Source organism: Colias philodice, chromosome 15 (genome assembly GCF_061535455.1).
Source record: "Colias philodice isolate Cphi_HAF_F1 chromosome 15, ilColPhil1 Martin Lab GWU primary, whole genome shotgun sequence".
Taxonomy (NCBI): domain Eukaryota; kingdom Metazoa; phylum Arthropoda; class Insecta; order Lepidoptera; family Pieridae; genus Colias; species Colias philodice.
In genome coordinates, this window is record NC_143100.1 from 4,127,121 (window position 1) to 4,155,043 (window position 27,923).

General features: G+C 35.4%; 2 protein-coding genes across 5 annotated transcripts; one reads left to right on the top strand and one right to left on the bottom strand.

Annotated features, from left to right (window-relative positions):
• Positions 1–307: 307 nt before the first annotated feature.
• On the top strand, positions 308–26,029 carry Liprin-beta (liprin-beta 1). Of its 4 annotated transcripts, none has more exons than XM_089704130.1 (13): positions 308–926; positions 1,243–1,877; positions 2,245–2,418; positions 12,361–12,507; positions 17,334–17,496; positions 19,250–19,409; positions 19,575–19,797; positions 20,459–20,669; positions 21,046–21,285; positions 21,497–21,608; positions 21,723–21,819; positions 22,196–22,306; positions 23,483–26,029. In XM_089704130.1, exons 1-13 carry the CDS (start codon positions 653–655, stop codon positions 23,555–23,557), a joined length of 2,622 nt encoding a protein of 873 aa, XP_089560256.1. In that variant the 5' UTR covers positions 308–652; the 3' UTR covers positions 23,558–26,029. The 4 variants fall into 4 exon arrangements, with proteins under 4 accessions (XP_089560256.1, XP_089560257.1, XP_089560258.1 ...); XM_089704131.1 differs by having other exon boundaries at positions 317–926; positions 22,196–22,289; XM_089704132.1 differs by having other exon boundaries at positions 319–926; positions 17,334–17,436.
• Positions 25,964–27,705, bottom strand: LOC149482128 (testis-specific serine/threonine-protein kinase 6-like). Its single transcript, XM_089704196.1, has 5 exons — positions 27,593–27,705; positions 26,911–27,519; positions 26,675–26,834; positions 26,306–26,437; positions 25,964–26,113 (listed from the first exon to the last, which is right to left on the bottom strand). The coding sequence occupies exons 1-5, from the start codon at positions 27,701–27,703 to the stop codon at positions 26,040–26,042; spliced, it is 1,086 nt and encodes a 361-aa protein (XP_089560322.1). The 5' UTR covers positions 27,704–27,705; the 3' UTR covers positions 25,964–26,039.
• Positions 27,706–27,923: the final 218 nt, after the last annotated feature.

Genomic DNA, 27,923 nt, shown 5'->3' on the forward strand with positions numbered 1-27,923 from the left:
TTTTTTTTTTTTTATGTTACCGAAGATGTTTTAATATCCAATAATACGTGTGTAAATCTATAATATACTTTTATACAGAACAAGACAATGAACTGCTTAACACCTCGAAGCAAGAGGCGTCAGAATTTGGAAGATTCGAGAATACCTTCATATTATTCAGTTCAGCCTCCTTATAACCCCGAGTTTATTTATGAAAACTTAGAGAGTAAAACCAGCTTTTATTTTCCTGGAGGAGTGAGCCACACCGTGCATCAGACACATAACTGCGAAGACGATATCGATGGGCGGGGGCGGCGCTCGGTATACGAAGGCGTTAACTGGCTACCGGTGAGTGCGCAAGTGTTGTTACTTGTGTGCATCGCGCCGCACGCTGCTCACATGCGCTTACGCATTGCCCAGTGTTATCTTTAGTGTAATGTTTGTAAATTGTAGCAATGCAGTTCACTTTCGTAACGTAATAACCTAAACGTTGTTTATACACGTTTCTTATAGCGATCGGCTTGTTTATGTGAAAAGCTATAACACTTATTTTTGTCTAATAAAAGGATCAAAGTTTAAAGGGTGTGGGGATACGGATCGAACGTTCGCGTTCTATTTCTGAGCACGTACGTTTACCGTGTTCTTATAGGCGCCACTCATTTCGAACTACAACATGCGTGAACGCGGCCGCGAGGGATCAATCGTAGCTGCCACTATAGCTGCGTTGCATAGTCGTTCGGCTATTGATGTTAAATCTCAACTGGTCAATCCACGTCCAACCACCGAAGTGGACAGGAACGTGTTTCGATCTCCAAGAAATAACATTCATGACGATCAATTGAGACGGGTATCTGTGATCAGTGAGCGCCCTTTATCAACAGCATCAGAAACGTCAGAGCGCGATTCCGAGTCCATTCAATCCAGCGAGGAACCTCCCTTACACGAGAGTACGTAATATTCGCTTTGTAAACGATTCAATGACGTATAGTAACACTGGAACGCGGCCAAACTCTAAAATAGAGGCGCGTTTGTGACTCGTATACTGAGAGCTTGTCGCGCAGTGTCGTTATTGTGAAGCCTCATGTCCGACCGCGAATTTCTAACGGAACCCTTTGAGGAGGAAGAAGATGGAGAACGGGCGGCTGTCGGTTACGTACATCCAGCCGTCCGTTCTTACATGTACTCCCCAATGGGTAAGTGAAGATCGTTGTCGAACGTGGGACTTGCACTGTTTTAAACTTATTTAAAAAAATGTGATAACAGGCGGTGACTCGGACAGTCCAGATGAAACGACAGTGAAATGTTCGGGATGGACGGATCGTACTGCACCAGCTCAGCGAGCTGATTCTTCTGATTCAGACACTTCTTCGAGTGAAGATGATGACGATTCGGATGGCCAAGAATATGTGACGCGTGACCATGATGCAGATTACCGCACTCTTACGCCTAATAGACGTTCTGATAATAGTACACGATGTGATGGGGATTTTAAATGGATGCCGAGCGTAGACATGATGGAAGATACTGGAGATATGCATTCAGTCGGTTCTCGTGGTAATAATTGCAATTCAGCAAGCTTAGAGAGAAGGCGTCGTACGCCAAGTGACCGGGGAGAACGTGACCGTAAAACAAGGTCATCGTTGTCAACGAAACCGCCACAGCATCCGTCGGTCCCACGGGTATCTCCCCGGCCGCGTCACTCGAGAAATGAAGAAACACCACCTGAACTGCAGCGACGTTGGAATTCTTATGAACATTTTCGATGGCCGGAAGGCGGATGGTGGCCACCTATGTGTTGGTGTCACGGGCCGCCCCCGCCACCTCCTTGTTGTATGCATGAACATAATAATTGGCCGTCACATCCATCCCTAGCACCGGTTCCTTCTCGTCCGTTTAAGGTATATTGTGTATAATTAATATTAATAAATATAGATGTATTAACGTGTTTTAATTAGATGATTTAATCGTATGAAATAACGTGTTTTATTGTGATATAACTCTAGAAGTGTTGTAATTTCTATATTAACATTTTATTTACTTAATATAATAATCATATCTGATTTATTATTCTCAGCTGTATTTATAATCGCGTTCGTACACAACGCTAAAAGCTTCGTGCTCCGTAACAAATTTTGCACAAGAGAATAGCAAAACTTTATCGCGTAGAAGTTATGACGTAGTTTCAAGATTTATAAACGTGAAGATACGATGTTACGCATGAGAATTGTATATGGGTTGTAATTAATAGAATAATAAATATTACAGAATGACGCAGAAGATCGAGTGCGGCGGCTGGAGGCGGATAAGGAGAGCTTACAGCTACAAGTGCAGGTTTTGTCAGAACAAATTGCGGCACAGACGGAGAAGATGACGGACCTGGAGCGATCGCTACACGATGCGAGGCAGCGACTAGACGATACTGAACAAAGACTGCAAAAGGTATTGTACTTTCTGTTTTTATTTTACGAGTAATATCCATTTATCATAGGTACTTAGAAATAAGAATCTATGCTAATTGTGATACGATTATTTGGTTTAGATTGAAATATCCATACAAAATATCAAATAAAGTTATTTAGGGGAATATCTGGTACTTCTGATTTTCACACCGTAGAATGATTAAGTCCATTTACTTGAGGCAACAACCAAATTAGATTTAAAGGCAACGGTACCGACGAGTACAACTGAATTATTCAAAGCAGGTGTAAATCTGCTTAGCATTTAAAGCGCACGGTACCCAGTGGAATAGTGATTGAATAAACATGATTGGCGTGGGCCGTACAATTTCTAACTCGCTTGACGATGTACTTCTGCTATAATTGTTGATTGTTTGGGCGGAGTTAGAATATGTTTGTGAGAGAATCATAACAGAGTAGTTGTTATGTGGCTATACCTTCCTATTATAATGTACTCTATTGTGTACAACATAATGTCGATATTGAATTGATATGAAATGCATGGGCTTACGGGCCATGCTATGGTTTATATTCCTTGAGTCAGTAGCTCGATGATATAGTCTCGGTACTACCATCGACCGCGCAAGGTGTGCGCACTGAGTCATTATTTAATATTATTTCACATATCTACCTAATTATAATTAATTATGGAGAGTTATTTAAATTCTCCGACATGTTTATGTTCCTTTAAAATATCTTAAGCATTTTCCGAAAGTGGTTGTACAACCTTATTTTAATAGCACCGCTCTTATAATTTATTGATACTGGAATGAAAATTGCTCCAAGAATTTGATAAACTGCGTCCTTTCCGGGAAAGCCATTTAAACAACTGAATTATTACTTTGGAAATAAACTAAAACATGATTTAGTTGCCATGTTACTTCCTATGTTTTCTATCGAGAATAAATTTATTAAATTTAGATAATATAATATTATGTTCTTTGGTATTTTTATTTTTAAATTCTGATATCCTATTCAAACATTACATAAACTGAACACAAGATATGTAGCAGATTTTAAGAATGAAATAAATGTGCCAAAATAACCCCATTAAGATAAGCTTCGTTTTAAAAAGTCTATTCGACTGTAACGTCTGTTCTTCGTCAGATTTAATCGTATCATTCATAGCAACCTCTACACCGTTGTTTAGAGAACAGCACGTAATACAACTAAAAGTAATGATGAGTCAGAACAAACGAGGCCAATAAAAGCGTCGGTTTATGAAATATTACATCGGTGTATATTTGTTAACTGAATTGAGGAAGCCCACAACACTGTTCATCGTAAAATACGTATGGATGGCATCAATTTAGTTAGCATCACGTGCGCCACGTATACAAGTAAATAAAAGTTTGAAGGACTGCTAGTAATTATGGTAGTGCATTTTATAACAGAAATGTTGCAAATTTAAGAAAGGCTAGTTAGTTATTACCTATTACTTTCTCCATTTACAAGTTTGTAAATTTTGCCATAGAATTAGGGAATGCAATCCCGACTCGAGATTGCAAATTCGGGATCCCGCGGGATTAGAAATATCAATCCCGCGGGATCCCGGAATTTTCGGGATCCCGTCTAATATAAAAAAAATGTTGAATTCAGATGACTGAAAAAGGTAATAACTGCTTGTTTGTGATAGTTGGGCCATCCATAAATTACGTCACGCGAATTTTAGAACTTTTCAACCCCTCCCCCACTCCTTGTCACACGTTGTCACATTTTTAGTACCCCGTCCCCCCTAATGTGACGTGACACATTTTTCAAACTTATGCATGTATCTAAAAATAATCAAAAGAAAACAGTTATTTTCATTTTTTTACTTATTTTTACTTATTAAATAATCTTAATTATCGAAAATTTAAAAAATCGTAAACTTTAGTGTCCCACTTGCATTACAAGTTACAACATGACTCTAGGAATTAAATGTTGTTGCGTAAGAGATAATCTTATAGCGAGAGTGCGAAATTATTAATAAATACATATAGGTAGGTAGATTAAAAATTTTCTGTTCAAAGTTTTTTGCTCGCGTACAAATTTCGTTTCGTTTTATTATGTCACGTCACAAAGCTTTTGATCCCCCCTGCCCCTTTTCACATTATGTCACATAAAGATGATACCCTCCCCCCCTATTTACGTGGGACGTAATTTATGGATGGCCCCTAGTTAGGTTAACTAAAATAACATATTACTCGAAAGAAAATAAAATCCTTTATTCTTTAATCTTACCAACTAAATAATAATCAGGTTGTAAGGAAATTAACGTAGGTAAATTAGGTAATCAAAACAATAAGCTTATTTCAAGGGAATTAGGAAAAATTGATAAGCTTGCGCCCCGAGTGGTTGTGTGTTGCGTCGCTGACCACTGCCGCCCAATCCCGTCAATCTCGAACGGGATCTCGTCATATGATGCGTCGGGATTGATCCCGAAAAATTACACGAGATCTCGCGAGATCGGGATCCCGCGGGATCGGGATTGCATTCCCTACATAGAATACAAGTAAATCATAATGTTAATGATTCCTTACATGAAATATTTTAACTGATTGCGTGAATTAAAAAAAAAAATAGTTGCAAGATTTATGTTACATTTTTGATTCGTTAACGGTTTTTCTGTTCGTGATAAAACTGCCCTAGTAACGTTGTTCGTCAGCTCTTTAAACATTAAAGACATATATTTTATCTGATAACTTTTATATAAAACATGTAGGATATAACGTATCTACTACATGCTTATTTATATTTTCTAACTACGATGCAAGGTAAATGCATAGTTAACACAAACAGTAGTCTAACATACCGTAGTCTATTTGCTCTTCGCGTAGTTCGCTTCGAACGCCTACAGCACGCGTGCTTTTTATTAAACGAGATAAGAGTAAATGCAGCTATAAAATGTCGGATTGATAAAGTTTATTCCCGTCTGTTTATTTTCCAAAGAGAATCCCTTGTTTATACAGACATTTCTAAGATTTACTGCAGCCCGGCAATGTGGGATTTGTAAATATTTTCAACATTTATATATGTTATACGTCTTTTAACCATACATAATATAGGAATAAAATTAAGTTACGAAAGAAGCTAAAAGCTTCTTTCGCATTATTGCGAAAAATGCTTTAAAATAAGTTGTAGAGAACTTAGATAAGGCGCTCTATATGCATAACTTTCTTTAGTAACTTTTATCTATAACCGATTATTATCCGAAAATTATATCTGAAAATGAAACACAAAATACTTCATAATCTCGTTTTAAATTGCCCCTGATTGGGTTTTATAGGTTTTCTCAATAAATCGAAATAATTCAAGTCTTGAAGTCTTTAAAGTAGAAAAAAGTCAATTCCTAGTAATAAGTACTTTTCACTAAATGCGATGGGACGAAAAAGTTAATTTAAAGATTTAAATATAGGATTGAAGAATGGGTTAACTGTTTCAGAAAACTGTTTCAACTACATACTAGGTGTAATGAAATCGTACGTGTGTATGTGATGATGTGAGATTATTTCACCGTGCAGTCTGAAACGATTCTGATGAATTAAAATACAGTGTGAAAGTTTATACAATAAGGTATTTTTAAGGCATATACTTATGATAAAAATTAAAGGACAGAAATATATTAGGTAGGCAGGTATTAGGTACCAATAGAACACAAAATTGGAAAGTAGAAGTTAGGAATTCATAAAATAGTGTAATTATTTATTCTCTAAAATGTTTTACTTATACACATATTATTATATATTGCTTCTCGCCGCGGTCGTGCTGTCGTGCAGACGTGTTTTTAGTTTCATTTTATTACGCACAAACTTTGTATGAACGAGATGCCACTACAGCGCTCTCCTCCGCCGTCTACGACTACGACACCAACGCTCACGTCGTTGTGGTCCAAGAGCAAAAGCCAACTTGATTCTGGTTCAAATATGAGCGTACTAGACTCGGATACTGACAGAAACATCCCACTGCGGAAACCGAAAAGAAAACGCATAGACCAATATGATGAAATAAAAAACCTAAAAGAAGATATTATGAATATGCTTTCTTCTTGGAAATCAGAGCAAGAAGACAAGATTACGTCAATATTTACCACAGTTAATTTATTAAAAGACGAATGCAGTGATATAAAAAAATCGATTCAATATATGTCTGACAAGTACGACGAGGTTCTAATTAAATTAACAACGGTTGAGGAAGAATTAAAATCAAAACAAAAACAAATAAATGATATGTGTCAAACAATTGAGAGCATGGAATCCTCGCAAAAATTAACCAGCCTAGAAATTCGGAACATTCCTGTCAAAGAAAAAGAAACAAAACAGGATTTGGTGAACTCGGTTTTGGCCATTGCGGAAACCCTTAAAAGTCCGTTAGTAAAATCACAGATAAATAATGTACACCGAACTGGAAAAAGTACCGCATCTGAGAGACCCATATTGCTTAGTCTTGTATCCATTCTCACCAAGGAGGAGATATTACATAACTATAAGAGATTTAACAAAGAGAGTAGAAGCTCAAAACTAAATACCACCCATATAAATATTACCGGCCCACAGAAGCAAATCTTTATATCAGAATCATTATCAACCAGAGCCAAGAAACTCTTCTTTCTCACCCGTGAATTTGCTAAGAAAAATAATTATTCATTTTATTGGACAGTTCGAGGTATTATCTACATCAAAAAGGAAGAAGGTTCGCCAGCAATACGTGTTGATAACGAGTGTACACTGAAAAATCTGAAACAAAAGTGACTATTTTCTATGTGTATAAGAAATTTTGTGCAGTGGCTCCCGTTTTGTTCTTTAGTTCGTATTAAGGGACTCCTAATTAGCTTATTTTTAATTTTATATAAACAAATCTTACAAAACACACACATTAAACAAAACTTTATTCACTTAAACAAGACAATATCAACATTGAAATCCTCTTCACATAAAGTAATTAAGTTACCAATACTATCATATTTTATATCTAAGTATTTTCTTATTCTTCTTATGCATATATACAAATTATATTTTTATAATATATTATTATACATAATAGGTAATCAAACAAAAGTTATAAATATGCACATTATATATCCCAATGTTCACATACTTTTTACAAAATTGTTAACAAAATTATTAAGTAAAAAATTTATAATAAATATTATCGTTAATCACTTGTACCACACAACATCATACGATACTAGATGGCCTACCGTATCCTTTCTGATTAATTTTAATATTCTACAGCTAATGAGAGGGTACTTCAAAAACTTATTGTTCTTTGGTTCGTATTTTAATCTTTATAAGGTTAAACAAATAATCCTTGTCCGTTCTTTATATTTCATGCTTACAAAGCTTAACAAAGCTATACTTACTTTTTCTATATTTAAAACTAAGTTAAATCTCCTGCTCAAATTCGCAAAAAATAACAATGTGTGATTTTATACAAACATGTGTGCTTGATGATTTAGATAATAACATGAATCCAAGTGCAGTATACAGTGACCCGGAATCTTGTTGCAGCAAAATACGTAAGAATTCATATTTAAAAATATTAACGCAAAACATTCGTAGTTTGAGTGCTAACTGGGATAATTTGCTTCTATTGTTGTCGAGATTTAATTTTGTATTTGATATTATAGTTTTAACAGAGTGTTGGTTGTCTTGTAATAATATAATTCCTACCTTAATTGGTTTTAAATCGTTTGCAAATACAAAGTATTTAAATCAGAATGATGGTTTAACTATTTATGTACGTGAAAATGTTATGTCAATACTTCTTGAAGAACCGGATTTTTCTGAGGCAAATTGCTTAGTACTAAAGATAGGGAGTGATACAGCTCTTATAGCCATTTATCGTTCCCCAAGTTTTAAAAATATTCAAAATTTTATTAATTCTTTGCATTCGATCGTAAATAAACTATCCATGTATCCAAATATTATAATTACAGGCGATATAAATATAGACATAAAATCATCAAACACAGATCATTTATCAAGTGAGTATCTCAATTGTATAGCTATGACAGGACTTTTACCAGCACATTTATTGCCAACCCGATTAAACAACTGTTTAGACCATGTTATGGTTAAAAGTAAAGAGTTATATCATACTTTTATTATTGATTCTTTAGTCACCGATCATAACCCAGTAGTTTTTTGCTTGCAATTTTCTTCTAAAAATAGGCCAAAAACCGAACTTAAATCTATAACGACAACCGACTTTGATGCCTTGAGTAATTATTTTGATAAATTAGATTTTTCTCAATTATACACAATAACGGATCCTAATTTAGCCGCGTCTTATTTCACTAATCTTATTTCTCAGGGTATACAACAGTCTACAACTACGAAACAAATTTCTTGCCGCAAAAAAATTATCAAACCATGGATTACTCCTGGTTTACTTCGCTGCATTAGACTTAGGGATAAACTACAAAAAAAATTTAAAAAAGCGCCTAATAATCTTATCTTATCTATAACTTATAAACGTTACCGTAACTTTTGTAACGCATTGTTAAAAAAAGTAAAAAGAAATTATGAACGGACACTTATAATAAACTCAAGTAATAACAATAAATCACTTTGGAATTGCATAAAAAAATTTACTCACATGAATACTCGAAATCAAAATGGCTGTGACTTACTTAATAATTCTGAAAATGCGGTTGAAACGCTAAATAGCATCAACTATTATTTTGCTAATATTGGTAAGGAACTTGCAGAAAAGATTTCACATAATACATCTGATGCGACTCTTCCTTCCTCGTCCCCGTCCAATTTCTTTAATTCTTTTTGTTTCTATGAAACCGACGAGATAGAAATAAACAATCTGATAGTCTCTCTTCGAAGTGATTGTGCAGTTGGATGGGACAACATCCCAGCCAATATAGTTAAACAATATAGACCTATATTTGTTAAGCCCCTTGTGTACATTTTTAATTTGTGCTTGTCTTCTGGGACTTTCCCCAACACTTTTAAAAAAGCAATTATCCATCCAATATATAAGGCGGGAGATAGAGGTTCTATGAATAATTATCGCCCTATATCGATACTCCCATGCCTCTCAAAGATATTTGAAAAAATAATGAATACACGTTTGGTTACTTACTTTGAGAAGCACTGTATTTTATCACCCAATCAATTTGGCTTTCGCAGATCGAGATCAACGACGGACGCACTACACAATCTTATCGATCACGTTGTGGCTAATCTTGATATAAATAGAAGATGTGTTGCCGTCTTCCTCGATCTCGCGAAAGCTTTTGATACGGTATCGATGCCCCTGCTATTAAACAAACTAAATTATGTCGGTATAAGAGGTAAACCATTTGAATTGTTCAAAAGTTACTTAACCGATAGAACACAAATTGTTAAACTAAACGGCTTAATTAGTACCGAACAAACGCTTTCTTTTGGTATTCCGCAGGGAAGTATTTTAGGTCCAACGCTTTTCTTACTGTACATGAATGACTTGACAAATCTATCTCTTGAAAACGGCAAAATAATAGCTTATGCAGACGACACGGTTTTAATATTTGATGGTCGAACGTGGGAGGAAGCTTTTTCACATTCACAGTCTGGTTTAAATATCGTAAGTAATTGGCTGCTATCAAATTCGTTGACTCTTAATTCTGATAAAACCAAATACTTAACTTTTGGCATAAACAAAAATTCTATAAGACATTCAAGTAACTTAACACTTAAAGCTCATTTCTGCCCTGATAAACTATCTTGTACATGTATAACTCTTCAAAATGTTGATTCCATTAAGTATCTAGGTGTTATTGTTGATTGCTATCTAAATTTTAATAAACATGCAACACTTCTGGCTGCCCGCATTCGTAAATTGATAATTATTTTTAAAAATCTCCGTCACATCATGAACTTCAACCTCATTAAACGGATATACTTTACATTATGCCAGTCCTTAATAAATTATGGAATATCTGCTTGGGGTGGCATGGCTAAGAGTAACATGCTTACCATTGAGAGAGCACAAAGATCAGTTTTAAAAGTCATGACCTTTCGGCCAATTGATTATCCGACCAAAGATTTATATAAAAAATGCCAAGTCCTAACAGTGCGACAATTGTTTTTGCTGCAACTTATTTTAAGAAAACACCAGGAACTTGAATTTGACTTAAACAGCACTGATAAACGTAGATCCTACATGGTATGTGAGGTTAAACGTTCTCAACACTATTTTCCTATGAAGTTTTATGCTATATTAGGAGATTATATTTACAATAAAGCAAATAAAATCTTAAACATATATTCTATGAATAACTATAAATGTAAAAAAACAGTCACAGAATGGTTACAGGAGTTGTCTTATGAATCCACCGAAAACTTACTAAAGAAAAAACTATAAAACTATAAATCTTGTTTCACATATAAATATTATAAAATATATATAATTTGTTTAGTATTTAATCAATTACATACTAAATTTATTAAAATTATAAATCAATATTTGTTTATTTTACCTATTTTTTGTATTTTTATTTATTCTCTTATTTATTTATAATCTACTTGATATATTTACTTTATTTTGACACACATATACACGCCAACACACACACACACACACACACACACACATTACTCATAAATTTAAAATTTTATATTTATTTAGTAATCATATTTGTATAATATGCTTGCACATACCATTTATATAACTAGCTCACTTTTCAAGTTTTTTTGTTTTATTTAAGTTCAAATGACTCAGGGAGAAGCTGGTGCCTGTATATACAGGCTAGTTCTTCGAACTAAGCCTAAAACGGGTGCCACTTATACTTTTTACTTGTGAACAAAACTATATTGAATATGTCCATGTTTATGTCTATGAAAAGAATAAGAAATAAACGATATATTATATATTATTATTACATATTTTTGTGCATAGAAAAATATATAACGACCTTTCATTTCATACTGATATTGTAATAGAGATTCCGAGAACAATATGTTTTGTTTTACTGCACAAAACCCGACGACCGTATTTGTTGCATTTCTCTTTGTATAAATTTGTATTTATTCATAATGAGACTCGAGATATATAAATAAGATAAAATATTCATCTTTTAATAAGGTACTCGACGTCCATTAGTTTTCATGGTTTTCACGGTTATGAAAAGCGTCACGGTAATGACTTTGCGGGTTTAGTTCAATGGATACTTAATTACCTTTTAGTGCTTGATAAGCTCCGACACACATTAACCTATATACGAGATAAATTAAAATATGTAAACTATTTCGCGCTAGAATTTTTCATATTAAGCATAACAAAGAAAATAAAAAATGAACTGAATTCAAGCGAGGTTTTATAGTTTCATAGCTTGTGAAGTGCGCAGTGGGTATTTTAATTGCTTCCGTTACTATTCCGTGGGATCTGGCACAGTTTTTATCCTATTCCAACTTGGAAATGATGAGTTCAAGTTGTTGAACTGTTTCCCTACTTATTATTCATTGCCAAAATTATAATTTTAATACATAAAATAACTAACAGCCGCTCTACAATTTTGCATAGAGCAACATGAGTTATATAGGGTAGTTGTACATTTTGTTGTGGCAAACAAACGACTTACTTCCTTTCCTACATCACGCTTATATGAAACCTATTATTATCTCTAGCAAATTGTTGCAAGGTTGGAATGTGGTCATAATATTGATAAGCTGTTAGCTCATACCTCTTGTTTGATATACTATATCTAGTTTATAATTAATATACTATGATTTCGTTCAGATTTTTTTATGTATCCAGCCAATGTCAAATTCATTTTATAAGAGCAACGATTATAAGTATTTATTCTTGCTTGCTGATTGGCTTAGTGATGAGTGGTGGCACCTAATTCCAAACGAAGAGCGCTCTGTGATTAGTTTTTCGAACTTCAATTACCTTGCAAACGACCACATCGCAAACGACGGCGAACTGCAGGGGCGTGTGATCGTTACAGGAAATGCTGCAGCGTTCATCGCTTGAGACGCAAAAGTTGGAATTGCTGTCGAAGTTGAGCGAAGTTCGGTTGCGGGCGGCCGAGCGGGGCGTGCTGGAGCGCTCGCCGCCGCCCGACGCGCCTGTACCACGCCCGGCACCGCCGAGGGTGAGTGCTATACACTAACACTCTGGACTAATTTACATACATTTGTATTTTGTTCTGATTACACATATTTTTATTTATTTATAACACTTTACTATGCTAGTTAATAATACAAATTACTTAAAACTAAAACTTATAGCTAAACTATAGCACAGAGGGCGACCTTATCACTAAAGAGTGATCTCTTCCAGGCACATACCTATTTAAGAAAGAAAGGAAGTAACATTTCAGTGACTTTGCAAGACAGAACAAACAAAAAACTAAAATTCAGTTTTTGAAAATACAATTTTATATAAATATGAAATAAATATTTTAATGTTGGATAGGCTTTAGAAGATTACGCTTAGATCAATACCGTAACGATAAGAGCGGAGTTAATAAATATTGCTAATTACTCGGGAAAATGGCGTCTTAAAAGATCAAACGCGATCAAATTGCCATTGCTATAAGTTTGTCTGTTATTTTTTATCTAAAACTAGCGGTCCGCCCCGGCTTCGCCCGTGGTACATAATATTTACGTTTTCTCTACATAAGAACCATCCTCGTTCTTCAAGGAATATAATAAAAAAAGAATTATCGAAATCGGTTCAGCCGTTCTCGAGTTATGCGCTTACCAACACATTTTGTGATTCATTTTTATACAGGGTGTCCCACTTTCGGTATACTAAGCGCAAAGGGACTTGTAGTTTTGCATACGCTGAGTACGTAAAAAATAATTATAAAATTCCAGACGCATTTTTTTTTAAATAGAGGAATTCTTAAAATTCCATGTGGTACACCCCCAACAAGCAAACCGCCCAACTTTGCCACCCGCATGTGAGCTATCGTTTAAGATTATGTTTTCATAGACAAAATACTCACATTAGCGAAGCGGTATATGCCGGCTGCGCGAAGCTAGAGACGAATACATGGATTTTAACCCATTGACCACCGTAAGCCCCGATCGGGGCGCGACACAATAGATTTTCTATTGTGTCTGTGATTCCGAGGACTGATGGATTAGGGAAAAATTTAGCAAAAAATTTTTCGCGTAATTTTGTTATGAAAGTATTTTTTATGTGATCAGTGTATGCAAAACTACAAGTCCCTTCGCGCTTAGTATACCGAAAGCGGGACACCCTGTATATAAGAAGATTATGTTTAGCTAAATATATATTAAAAGTAGAACGTGTCAGTTCATTATATTATTCAGTTGTGCCACATTTTACAGCTAGATTAAGAAAGTAGTTTAATGTGTTATACATTTATGGGTACCATTTGAACTTCAAAACATTGATTCGTCTATTGATGATATGAGTGTGTATGAATTTTTGAAGACAAACAAAACTTTTTTCGTGTACACCTAGTATCTTAAGGGTATAGGTACAAAATAATAGAACAATACAAAAAATTATACTTTCATCGATTTTTTCGACCTCAAATGGAGCTTTTTACAACAAAAGTCCTTCATATGCGTAGAATACAACAAACGGGACTAATGAGCCGCTCTGAGGCCTAATGACAGCCTAATGAGGCACATTTAGGCCCTTCGCTCATGGAGCTACTCAAAAAGAACTAGTCACAAACTCAAATTACTAACGAGTTGCCTGAGCGTCACAGCCCATACATGTTCTATGGAGATTCGCACACGACGCGACTAGTTACTAACTGGTGAGTAACGCGTTAGCAACAAATCACGCGCGACGCGTCGTGTCGGTCTCCACGCTACTGGTTTCCCGAGTTTCTTTGTTTTTTATGATAAAAATGAACGAGCAAATAACAGAAGTGACTGAAACCTTATAACTTGAGTAGCGTTGTATGCGAGATACAATTTGTAACAGGTTTGTAATCGTAATTACTGATTAGTTCAGTCATTTTTGAGTAGCTCCATGAGCGAAGGGCCTTAGACATTCCCCTTGAGTTTAGTTTCAAACTAACCTAGATTTTTATACGACATATATTACGCATTTAGGAGGCTGAGTTTTGACAATAACATCAAAGAGGAGAAAATGAACACGTTAGGCAACAAAGAACAAAATATTTTATGCTGTTGTTGCTTTGTGATTATTAATCATATAAATTCCTATTAGACTACAAGCCCGCATAGGACAAAAATATGGGTCAAATGAACCACCAGGGGACATATCTAGAACGATAGCAGAGCAAAAAATAATAAGATTCATCACTATGCCGTCACTTGTAAGCTGTCCAACTGAGTGCAGATGAGAATTGAAAAGTACAGGTAGACTCGGTAAATTTTGGTCATATATTTTTGTACGGCATTCTTAACCATCGATAGATCCATTAAAAATAATAAGAAACCGCTGCGTGCCGTACAAAAATGGTGGTCCACCAAGTCGGAATTTTTATTTAATTTCCGAGAGTTACCGGGGGTAAATTTGGTCATTTGACCATGTACGGCATCTGTGTCATACTATTGCTATACTGCTTTTAATCCATTATTCCGCAACGCCGTACAAAAATCATGGGGACAAGGGGAAAAAATCGAGAGTTATAATCCCCTCTCTTTCCCCACTCCAGGGGGTCATTTGACACAACACGAAATAAATTTATTTTTAAAGTATTTTATGCATAGATAATATTTTTTCATGTGCCGTACATTTTCGTTGGTTCAAAGGGGAAAAATCTGAAAAAGAAAAAAATCCATATAACGAAATGTTTGCTTTATATTTTTATAATAAAATATAAATAAACATTAATATTAAGAAGCTCGAGGTGGTTAATTATCACCTTGGAAAGTCGGAGTCAGGTGGAATGGACTCCGTTAAATTGATGAACTAATAAAAAAGCTATGAACGAAAAGATGTGAATTATATGCAATCAGTCCATGAATACAGGTAAAGTCACAAGCAAATGCTAGTAATATATACATATTCAAAATGTACAAGTAAAGCGCTTTCAAATGATACCAAATACTGCATATTTATCTTAACTTTATTTTTTTACTCTGTATGTTTTGTCCGCTAGAGGGCGCCACATTAGATTTTGTGAAACCCCATATGGTCTTTAGCTAGTTGGTCGCTGGTTATCCAGTGAACAATTCAGACGCTTCTAATGATATGTCATTTGTCGAATTCTGATAAGTAGTTTAGAAGTTACGAGTACGGAATAGATGAACATACATACATGACCTGTAAACAACCATAACCCTCCTTTTGCTTTGCCGTAGTTGGGTAAAAATATGTTAATGCCGTACTGTATCAAATGGCCATAAAGCACCCTTAAAATTGTAGCTTTCGTCGCTTTCAGCCTAAAAGATGTGGTCTGCACAAAAATGTACGGCATCGTTTTTTCCTAATTTATCTATGTTAATACTATTTAAAACAACGGATAAAGTGTAGAAAACTATTATATTTCATTAATCTACGATGTTTAAATTTTAACAAAATTTCTGGTTTTGCATTTCTCTATTACTTTTTTTAGAACGGTTTCTTTTGAACGGCAATACTATACAACAATTGAATTTTACAATATCATGTTAAAAAAAAAGTTCCCGTACAGGGTCAAATGACCTTACAGCCCTTTTATATCAAGAATTCGATGAAATTAAGATGATTATTGGTATACATTTAAAAGAACAATTATTTTTTGACGGCATTGCTTTTAATAGTACTTTTGAGTGCTAGATAATGTTTTGGAACCGAAGCCGTACTTAGTCAAATGACCCCGTGGAGTGGGGAAAGAGAGGGGATTGCAACTCTCGATTTTTTCCCCTTGTCCCCATGATTTTTGTACGGCGTTGCGGAATAATGGATTAAAAGCAGTATAGCAATAGTATGACACAGATGCCGTACATGGTCAAATGACCAAATTTACCCCTGGTAACTCTCGGAAATTAAATAAAAATTCCGACTTGGTGGACCACCATTTTTGTACGGCACTGAGCGGTTTCTTATTATTTTTAATGGATCTATCGATGGTTAAGAATGCCGTACAAAAATATATGACCAAAATTTACCGAGTCTACCTGTACTTTTCAATTCTCATCTGCACTCAGTTGGACAGCTTACAAGTGACGGCATAGTGATGAATCTTATTATTTTTTGCTCTGCTATCGTTCTAGATATGTCCCCTGGTGGTTCATTTGACCCATATTTTTGTCCTATGCGGGCTTGTAGTCTATATGAATAAGTAACTAAAACTTGATTTGTGTTTTTTAAGTTTCTGTATTTTAAGTCCGGTGGGCAGAAAGGTAGTCCATCTATACTAATATTATAAAGAGGAAAAGTTTGTAATTATGTATGTGTGTATGTATGTATGGTTTTCACGCATAAACCTCTCAACCAATTTTGATGAAATTTGGCACAGACAATCTTTAGACCCTGAGAAAGAACATAGGCTACCTTTTATTGCGAAATATGTACCACGGGCGAAGCCGGGGCGGACCGCTAGTATAAAATAAAGTTATAGTTGATGTTAATTTTTTGTATTTGTCTGTCAGTCGTATTGTTTTCTACGATCTTTTTACAGTTTTGAATGCAAGAGAACGACTGCGACTATTTACATTTCTTATGTCGAATAAAAGATGATAATTATGTTCATGATATGTTATTTCTACACATGTTTTTTATAATTTGTTTAAATCTTATTGAAGTGAAAACTTCTTTAGCGGCGTTGAGCACTTTTTCTGTAATGGGTATAAAATCTTAAACTCGCGTCAGGACACGTGACCTGATCGAAAAAGCGTAAGACGGATACCATTCCAAAATATCAAACATGCTCAACGTTAATTATCAAGTTTTCACTTCTGCCGGCACTCCCGGAGTGCAACCCGTCTTTTTTTATTTTTTTATTTTTATGATTTGTTTAAATCTTGTAATTATCCGCAGACGCCGCCCGCGAACTACGGGCGGCAGATCGAGCGCAACACGCACGCGTACTCGTCCCTCCCGCGCTCGTCGGTGCTCGCGACGGACGCGCGGCTCGCGTTCGGTAAACACATCAACAACATGGTGGTGGCTCGCGGCCGCGGACAATCGGTGCCGAACCTAGGTCTCTGGGGTTTCGCCCCCAGCATGGTGCTAATGATTGTCGATTGTGCTTTTTTGAAGTGAAAACTTCTTTAGCGGCGTTGAGCACTTTTTCTGTAATGGGTATAAAATCTTAAACTCGCGTCAGGACACGTGACCTGATCGAAAAAGCGTAAGACGATTTTTTTTTAGCCCTTATATTCCATGCGTAAGACGGATACCATTCCAAAATATCAAACATGTTGAACGTTAATAATCAAGTTTTCACTTCTGCCGGCACTCCCGGAGTGCAACCCGTCTTTTTTTTTGGTGAAGATGAGGGTAGTTGGTTGATTTAGTTGTGAGATTGCAGCTAGAAAGTTATGCAATCTATGAAATTAGAGTAGTTGTGAGTGCCTTGAATAGATATTCTGATTTATAGTTTGCCTTAAAGTTCTTTGATACAATTCCTTTTATTATATTAGTTAGGTAATTTTATATTTTTTATATTAAGAGCTAACAAAACGAGTATTCAAAATTAGGTTTTCCTATTATCTATTGCTGTCGCGCTATGCCTCAAGCTTCCCCTGTAGAGCGGGACAGGGACAACTGCAGCTCGGGCCGAAAATACTTAGGAAAATTACGCAAATTCGACGTTCCGTAGTCCCCTGTTTCCTCCTCCAATATTGGACCGATTTAATTACTTTTTTCATAATTTAGTAGTTCAAAAATTCGTTTGATGGAAGACGGAACATAACGGAAAATCTGTCCTATTTCTTACGTTTTGAAAGATTCATATCTTTTTTAATAATTAAGATATGACAAAAAGGAAAACGTAGGAACATGGCTAAAGTTACCATAGATTAATAGTAAAAAATATATTGCTCTAGTGGCACAATCCGGGAGGAAACAGGGGACTACGTTTGTATGGAAAAACGGCTCTTTTGTTTGCTCTTAAAGGGCAACATACAATTTTTAAGAAAAAGTATATTCAATTTCAGTTCATTTTTAGATTTATTAGAAATATTAAAATTCTTAATTGTTTAAAAGTTCAGTCAAGATAAACAAGGATATATCCTCGCTGAATTTTTTAAAGATCCTACCTATAAAACTTGTCAACGTAAAAGTTTTTAAAGCAAACCTACACTATTATTGTTTGTCGCTCTAAGTTCCATTACAACGGAGTATCCGCTAAGTGATGTACATTGAATGCATGCTTTTAACATGATTTGTGGAGTATAGGAGCTTTGTAAATATTGATTTTAAAGCGAGCGTACACTTAATGTCAGGACAATTTCAAATGCAATTTCCCATATTATGTGTATAATGTGACCTACTAGTATTATTATTTATAGTCAAATATAATGCATAAGTATACGCTGAGCTTCATAATTTTCTTATCACTATTTTCTACTTGCACAAGTTCGTAGCTATAGCTATTGCCCTATTTGCTTAATTATATAATTCTTCTACAATTGCTTGAATCATTTAACGTTTTATTCTGAGTTCCAAATACTTGCAATTAGTCATGCATAAATTTTTAAACGCAAAAAATGTAAATAACCTCAAATAAAACAATTTTCTACATAATAAAAAAATATTAAGCTATTGCATAGCTTCTATCGCGGGCCTTGAACGCGGGGACCGAATCCAGAAATTCGGTAACGAAAAAACCTCACGCTCCCCACTCCGACGGGCGCGGAGGTGTGCCTTGAAGGCATAGCATGCAATAGCTTTACCGCGGCAGTCCCCGAGTGCCACACGTCTTTTTTATTGACATTATATTGAATTTATAGCGGAGAAAGAAGACGCCATACCACGTGGTAGTCCGTCACCATCGTTACGGGAGGTTCGAGCTCGGCTGGGCAGTGGGAGTGTGAGGCTGGAGGGAGATGAACTGTCACGGTCCTCGTTACGTGCTTCGGCGCCGAGACAACGGCCACAGACTATGCCCTGGTATTTATTTCAGAATAAAAAGATAATTTATTTGTCAAAGATGTAAGTAGTAGAAGTTGATATCAATATCAATCAGACAATGGATACTAACTGCTTTCAATATTTCACTATGATAAATAATTAATGGTAATAATGATACTTAATATGCCCTTATTAAACCACCAGGCAAACGACAGACGTGCGCCAATGGGACTGCGACACAACTTGCGGTTGGCTAGAACACCTCGGTCTAGACGCATACACACCAGCGGCCCGTACTTGGCTGAGTTCTTCACCAGACGCTCGCGGTGTGATCGCGTCTGCTTCACCAGCGAATATAGAGAAAGAATTGGGAATAAAACATCCAATGCATAAGAAGAAGATTGTGCTCGCTATTACTGACCTTTTGGTGAGCTTTATGCAACTTGCAATTTAATATGAAAGTATAAGTGAGATTTTATGAGATGTGTTGAGATACTTAGTTGACTAAAAAGAATATGCTGTTTACGGTTCTTTAAAATTTGGATTTTAATTAAATTCTGTTTGGATAGTTACGTATGCATAATACTTGTATTGTAAAATGCTGCGTATGAAATTGAGATTTTGGTAAATACAGAGTGTTGTATTTTGTTTATAGTTCAGGATCCTTCGCCCATTTTTGCAAGTGATTACTATCAAGCTAATTTTCCGTGTGTAGCTTTATTTTGATGAGACGCCCAATCATTTATTGTACGAAACTCTCGATTGTGGTAGCTTACAGAGATCAAACCATAGATTTTGTGGGACAAATATTTTTTAGAATAATTTAGATAATTATCTTGAGATTGAACAAAAAAAGAAATTCAGTTAGGAATAAATATTTGAGAACCATCAAATCAAAACATTTTATCCTTGTTACCTCTGTTAGCTACCACAATCAAGAGTTTCGTATAGGAAATTATTGGACGTCTCGTCAAAATAAAGCTACTCACGGAAAATTAGCTTGTTGCAAAAATGGGCGAAGGATCCTGGACTATCAGTTTATACTATGCTGTGAACTACCACTTTTACGTTTATATCTCTTATTGTAGGGTGGTCACGGCGACGCGATGCTAACAGCAGCTGGTCGACTGGACACAGCGTGGGCGCTGCGGTGGCTGGAGGACGTGGGCGTGTGCGGCGCGCGCGCAGCTGCGGCCGAGGCGGCGCTCGACGCGCGACTGCTGCACCGCCTCACGCACTCCGACTTATATAACCACCTGCGAGTCACGCATGCGCTGCACGCACTCTCTATCAGGAGAGGTAAGATGGAAAAAAAAATAAAAGAGTGTGTGCCGAGCACACGTGTCAGATAAAACTTTTTTGGCACAATTCAAAGATACCAAAATCGTTGCCGTACTCCATGACGTGATGGTATTGCCATGACGCGACATTGAAATTTTAGTCTCCACGCAGAAAAGTTTCACTTCAAAATCTGTTTCATAATTAGATTATTCTGTAATCGTAAATAAAAGTTTAACCGAGCAATTTTGAAGATTTATAATTGAATGACTGTGTAAATAATCTGATTAATTACAGTTTACACAGTCGAATAAGCAATCCTCTCCACTTAAATACTTTCACTTTCTTTTTATATGAGTAATTCACATTCAATTAAGTCGTATCTACTGATCCACAGGCATCCAAGTGCTCCGCGACAATAAGTTCAACCCTGACACAATGATCCGTCGCGCGGCGGAGGGAGAAGTTGCCCTCGTTGGTTCAGACATGGAGGGCGAGAGCGGGGGTGCGGGGATTGCTCTGGGGGGTGCGGGGAGTACACCCGCGGTGGAATTAGCTCGGTGGTCTTCGCATAGAGTCATGCAGTGGTTGAAAGAGATCGATTTAGCGGAATACGCGCCTAATTTGCGTGGAGCGGGTGAGTACAGATAAAATATAGATGCGTTAAGTGCGGTTGCAGGGACCTAAAACGAATATTTTATCATAACACATTAGGCGAAGAACAGTCATGTAAACAGTGTACTTGCTATTCGATGTTTTGTCGAGTGACATGGCAAATAGCTATCAGAAGTGGAAATAAAAACGAAAGAAAGATTTATTCTTCTTAAAGCTTTTATTTATCATTTCAGGTGTTCACGGAGGTCTGATGTTACTAGAGCCACGTTTCACAGCCGAGCTGCTCGCGGCGCTCCTCAATATTCCCGCCAACAAGACGTTGTTACGGCGACATCTTACACAGAGGTAATTTAACTATTGCGATTAACGAATAAAATGTTTAGCTGTTTGTAATAACGTTCATAAATGTATTTTTTCCTAACCCTTTCAATTTAACTACCATTTTTTTTTATATTTCAGATTTAACGATCTATTAGGACGCGACGTGATACAACAGAAGCGTAACGCCGAACAAACCCTGGGTTACCAACCACTCACTGCTACTACCAAATATAAGGTTCCTAAAGAATATCTTATATTTTTTTAGTAATTTTGGTTACTTACTTGGCTGGGCAATGCGGGATTTTTTTCCAAAAACAATTATAAAAGAAGTAAATCATCGTAGATATGTAATACTTATACTTATAAATACTAGTAAGCATTCATAGTAAAATGCTCTGAATCGATCACTTCTAAATGATAAAATGTGCTGGTATTGAATGAAGTGGAATTTGTTATATCTTTATCAAGTATGTAATTAAATATTGACTAGTTAATAAACATAAATATCTATATAAATTATTAAAAAATGGTTCCCTATATTTCACATTACGTCACTGACTATTCATATGAAATAAATAAATAATACCCATAAGTATCGCCGAACATTTCAGGTGCCAAAGAGGAGTCAATTCTCGCTAAAACGCAAGAAAAGCCGCGAGGAAGATCTAGGCGAGCTCGTGTGTCCGCTCCACGACGACTGCTCAGGTGACGCGGGTGACGGTGTAAGTGCACTAACACTACTAACTGCATGTACACTTTACCTGTACCACAGAATACATAATAGTAGCCAAACGCTACAGAACGGACACTCTCCGCCTCCCGCCAAAATTAAACACTTACCTCACCCCGCGCGATCGTGATTAAAATGGGCCATATTTTTCTTCAAGGACGATACGCAACGAAGATTGACAACATTAATCAAATTGACTTAAAGTAATTTCATTATTTTGGATTTGTGATTATCGTTTTTCGTAGAAAATGGTTAGATATTGTGATGTATTTCATCAGAAAAACGCGAGTTTTTTTTTTACGCTAGTCACAAATGTGCCAACCATAAAGCGTTAACACACACATTTGCAGTCTCTACAGTGTGACTGTCAAAGCGATAATTTTGTATGGAGTGTCCGGGGTGTGCCTGTACTATGTGAAAGTGTCAATTTGTTTGGTTCGATTGGTTGGTGTTAGCTCGGTGTTTAGGGGGATGTGATTGTTGGGATAAGTGCATGTTTTATTGATTTTTTTCTGGGGTAAAAAATAGATATTACTAGAAAGAGACAAATACGGATAGATTTATACTATAAGATAGGCCTTAATATCTTATAATTCGGCCGATAAATTTTGGGACGATCAAAATATTGAATTTGCGATAAACGCACGGCGTAGCGAATTGAGTTTTGGAAACCTGAAGTTAGGGGTTAGGCCATTAGAAGTAGAAAAAGATTGTACATTCTGAAGTTATAAATTATAATCTGGTGTTATTTTATAATCTTGGATATTTTCTAGTGAAATATTATTAGGGTAATATTAATGACGTGAATAGTAAGTACATATTTTGTAATTAGGAATATGGTTGTGGTGAAGCTTCAGTGCAATTATGGATATTGAACAAACTAGCTATATACGGGAGTTTTTGGCTTTACTAAACATTAATTAACGAAATTAATAACTGGTGTGGATCATTTCGCTTTTGGGTATAAATTGTTGTTTTTTGGGTGTTTTAATGTAAATTTAAGTATGTAATCATATTTATTTAGATCTATTTTGAAAAACAATACATTCTTAATAGCGTATAATACAACCATTTATTTTCATTAATTAACAACCCATTCATAATACACATGTATATTATTTGTTACCGTATTCTTGCATTCTTATTTGAATGTTGTGTTAATAAACAGACGACGAGAGCAAAATCAGCGGCAGCCGGCGAGTCGGGTGCCTGTCCCCCGCGTGACGTCACTCGCGGCCACTAGCCCGCGCCGCTGCGTGTGTGCGCCGGCGCCGAGACCGTGCTCTAGCGCGCGCACGCAGCGGACACGAGCGCGGCGGCGGACACGTGCGCGCGTGCCGGCGTCCGGGACGCTACTGACGTGTGGCACGTGCCCACGTGGGATGTGATCGTGTTGGGTGCATGTGTGTGTAGTTGTTATGGCACACACGCAGGCCGCAGGATGTGCTCATGTTGGGTACAAGTGTGCGTGCGTGTAGGAGTTGTTATAGCAGAATTTGAGCATGTGTGCGTTAAGGCGTTTTTATAGCACACGCGCAGGACTTGCTTGTGTTGGTTATATGTGTGCGTGCGTGTATGTCGTTAACGTTCAATAATCTCATATTATCGAACGTATGCGTGTGTACATACGATATGCTAATGTTGATTGTATGTGTTCGGGCGTCGTTGTTAATTAAAGCACGTGTTCATTTTCTTTTTCTATAATACAAGAGCGCTGAAACGAAATAACTGTAAATAAAATGTTTTCACATATGACATATACGCACGCACAGATTCATTATTTATAGTGGTTGGTGAAAAATTACGGAAGTTTGAATATGCAAAGCAATGCGAGTATTTAAAATAAATCACACTTAGATCACTAATAGAATTAGCTTGATGGTTGGTTATCAAGTGCTAAGTTTATTGTGTTTAAATTATTTATTAGTATAATTTAAAAAACAAATTAAAAATATGTATTAATTAAGTAATAAATTATAATGTTACTTCTATTTGAACAAATTTAATACTAATCTTTGACTATACATAATCATGATATAGTTTCCTATAGGAAGTTATATGTACCATTTTTGGGATTTGGTACTGGACCAGTACAATACTTTTATATATCTCAAGGAGATGTAGTTATAAATGCTTATGCTCCATTTTTAGACCAAGAATGAAACCGGAGATAACCAGATTTTTCATTAAATACATTGAATATAAAACTAATTCATAAATAAATGGCATTATGCCATAAATATTGGTGTATTCGTTAGAATCGAAAATTTTAAATAAATACGTATCATAATATGATAATTCCCCTAGACCCTGGTTATTTATACAGTGCTTTCGTATAAAATAATATCCTTTTAATAAAATAATCTTATTAGCAGCATGTTTGTGGTGCTTTTTGTGCTCTTTATGAATGATATTGTTATGATAATTAAGAATAAATATGATATATATCCTAATACATACAAGTTTTAATTGCCAAAAATTTTATAATTAACATTGGTTTGATGGGAATTAATGTAGTGACTAAATTCACAAATTAATATAAATGTTTAATTGTGTAACAGAACTAAGCTAACGTAAGTTTTGCACAAAATCGCAATAAATAAGTTATCAAAAGAAATAAGATTCAGGACAAGTTTAACGAGAGAAGTTTTTGGACATTCCATCATGTTTTATTTTACATACGAACGTGTACAAAATTGTACATGTTACATGCTTGACAGCTATTTCATACAGCTATAATTTTATAGGTATCATTAAAATTTTAACCACTATTTATTTTACCGATATATTAAGTTATGAAATTTCTAAGGTCGTTAAATAATTCCAGAATAGGGAGCGTAAATATTCTGAAAAGATGAAAATTTTATTGTAACTTTTAAAAAATTACAAGTAACAAAAATTAATTAACGTTCCCTATGCAACAAGGTGTATATTTCTATAATTTTCAAGCGTACTTAGTTAAAACGATAGTAGATAGAAAACGACTGATGAACGACAATATTATAACTGGTCTCTTTCTTATCGCTGCTACTATTTATTGCATAGTTGGTGAATATATCGATTTGTTATAAGTAGTCTCATAGATATAACAACATACGTGTTGAGTTTTTTAAGAGTTTTAATCGTTAGTGTTTGATAATTATTGTATTTATGAATTGAGAATAAGTATTAATTAAATTAATCGTGAATGAATCGCATTCTTAAATGCTTGTATTTTATCGCACAATACCAAAATAATATTGCATTTTCGAGGGTTCTTTACAAATTAATTTTATTTTGTAAATTTTATATTTGGGCTTGATGTGTTGGATTTTATGAATCATTTGTGCTGTATAGCATATACATACCATGAATTCGTATTGTAATATACACTTGCATTTTTGATGATATACATTAGAAATATTCGCGTCTATATTTTCATTTGCTTAAACATTGTTTGTTCCTTGTGATTTTTGTATTAAATTAATACAATGACGATCCACGTTCCTGTTCCTACCAAGTGTGCCAAATGACTGTGCGATCAAAATGCCCATTATAATGAACCCTTGTCTTCCATAGCAATGTAATACTAATAGAATGTAAGTGTTAAACTTTATATAATCCAGTTAAAATAATACAACAGAACATGTTTATACAATAAATATATTAAATAATTTTTACAATAACTTAAATTCATCAATAATACTTGTAAAAATTAATAAACACTGATTGAACATTTTCGTCTTTTATTCTCTCTCCTCGAACAAATGATGTGATTTTGCGAAGTTTGAGTCGGCGTTTTTCAATATTTTTAAGCCCTCTGAAAAAATTACATTTAACTGTTAAAATATTCTCAGGGTCGCTGTATCTTTAGATACCCATACCCATTAGGGTAAAGTATCGCCTAATAATGTAATGATAACAAACACACAAATAAACATATGTTTTATCAAATATTGCCCACGTAATAATAGTCACAAAAATTAAACTAAAAGTATAATGTATTGTTTACCTTTCCCTCTTCCTTTGCGGCGCAGTTCTGCAAGTCTTTCCACCTCACTTTCCTCTTCAAAGTGCTCTTGTTCTTTTCTCTGTGTCTCTTCTTGAGCCTGCTTCAGTAAAGATTCTTCCAAGAACGTGAATTCTAAAACAAATTCAGAAATTATTAGGAGTTTTTTTTATATTAAGTTTTATAGCATTCAGTTGCTTTAAAAATGTAGTTTAAAAATGTAAGGAGTTTAAAGCCTTTTGCAAATTTAGAGCTCTTTTGATACATACTTGCAACAAAATGGATCATTGAATTGCCATTTTCCTGTGAAACATTTGATTCTTATTTTAAAAGTAGTTTGTCTGAATGCAGTTAATTATGAAGATCTCTTACTCGTAAGCCTAGGGTCCATATTGATCCAAGGCCCGTTAAACATACTTCCAGCGGTAGGTCTCGCCTTCGCCTCGGGTTCCATTAGCTGTGTCACTTGTTGTTTGCATTCCGACGACAGTTGGTTCACAATACCCGTGCGGAATCGCCATTTCCGCATCACCTAATCAGTTGAATATTGGATTAAGCTTTGATTTATGATAGCAAGATAAAAAGGTTAACTGATGTTATGAAATTACCTGTTTTTCATATAATTTTTTGACTGAAGTTTCATTAAATGGTAGCGCTTTATTAAGCATCGTGTACATAATGATCCCGGTTGACCACATATCCGCCAATTTTGGTAGATAGGGTACACCTTTTAACACTTCAGGTGCGGCGTACGACAACGACCCACAATACGTTTCACTGAGCACGTCTCGGTCCCGTTGTCTCACATTACGGGCGAAACCAAAATCTGTTATTTTTACATTATAATTAGCTGTAATTAAAATATTTTCACACTTTAAATCCCTATGTGCTATGTTCAATGTGTGTATGTAATGTAGGCCAGATAGAATTTGACGCATCCACAGCCTGCTTTGGTTCTCAGGGACGGCACCGTTCTGAGTTAGAAAATCCAATAGATCTCCATTCTCGGCAAATCGAAGGAAAATAAAGTACTTAGCGCGACGCTGAAATATATTGGACACATGAACAATGTGCGGGTGATTGACTCGAATTAGCACATCAAGTTCTCGTGGCAAGAATTTCGTTAAATAGTCGCGTGGGGCCTGCGCTGTGTCAATAACTTTACAGGCCATTACAGTATGTCGGGTTTCATCAACCATATGTGTTGCTTTAAAAACCTGAAAGAATTACGGGTTTTAATATTTATAATGATTAGACGCAATACAGATTAGAATATAATATCAAATTTACTTTAGCATACGAGCCTTCTCCAATTATTTTCTCTAGAATGAAACCCTTTTCTTGCAGAACGGTGATGTCTGAATGTGTGGCGCTAAGTTCTAACTTATCGTTCGCTGGCATTTATGTGACTATTGCATGTCGCGTGCGCATAATTACTTTATTTTTACCTTACTCAACATATTTATCAAATATTGGGCTATTTTTAGGGAAGAAAGATAAAAGATCTTTTGATATTGCTACATGATTGAAATCGTTGTTACAGACATCAATTGTCATCTATTAGTGACACGTAAACTGTCTAATTTATATTTCTATATTTTATAATAAGGAGTAATTTATT

Coding starts and splice junctions, on each gene's coding strand:
- Liprin-beta (XM_089704130.1), top strand. CDS start 653: ATGCGTGAACGCGGCCGCGAGGGATCAATCGTAGCTGCCACTATAGCT. Junction 21,286..21,496: donor GCCTAATTTGCGTGGAGCGG/GTGAGTACAGAT, acceptor TTATCATTTCAG/GTGTTCACGGAGGTCTGATG. Junction 21,820..22,195: donor CTGCTACTACCAAATATAAG/GTTCCTAAAGAA, acceptor CGAACATTTCAG/GTGCCAAAGAGGAGTCAATT.
- LOC149482128 (XM_089704196.1), bottom strand. CDS start 27,703: ATGCCAGCGAACGATAAGTTAGAACTTAGCGCCACACATTCAGACATC. Junction 26,835..26,910: donor AAAAATTATATGAAAAACAG/GTAATTTCATAA, acceptor TCAACTGATTAG/GTGATGCGGAAATGGCGATT. Junction 26,114..26,305: donor CCGCAAAGGAAGAGGGAAAG/GTAAACAATACA, acceptor TAATTTTTTCAG/AGGGCTTAAAAATATTGAAA.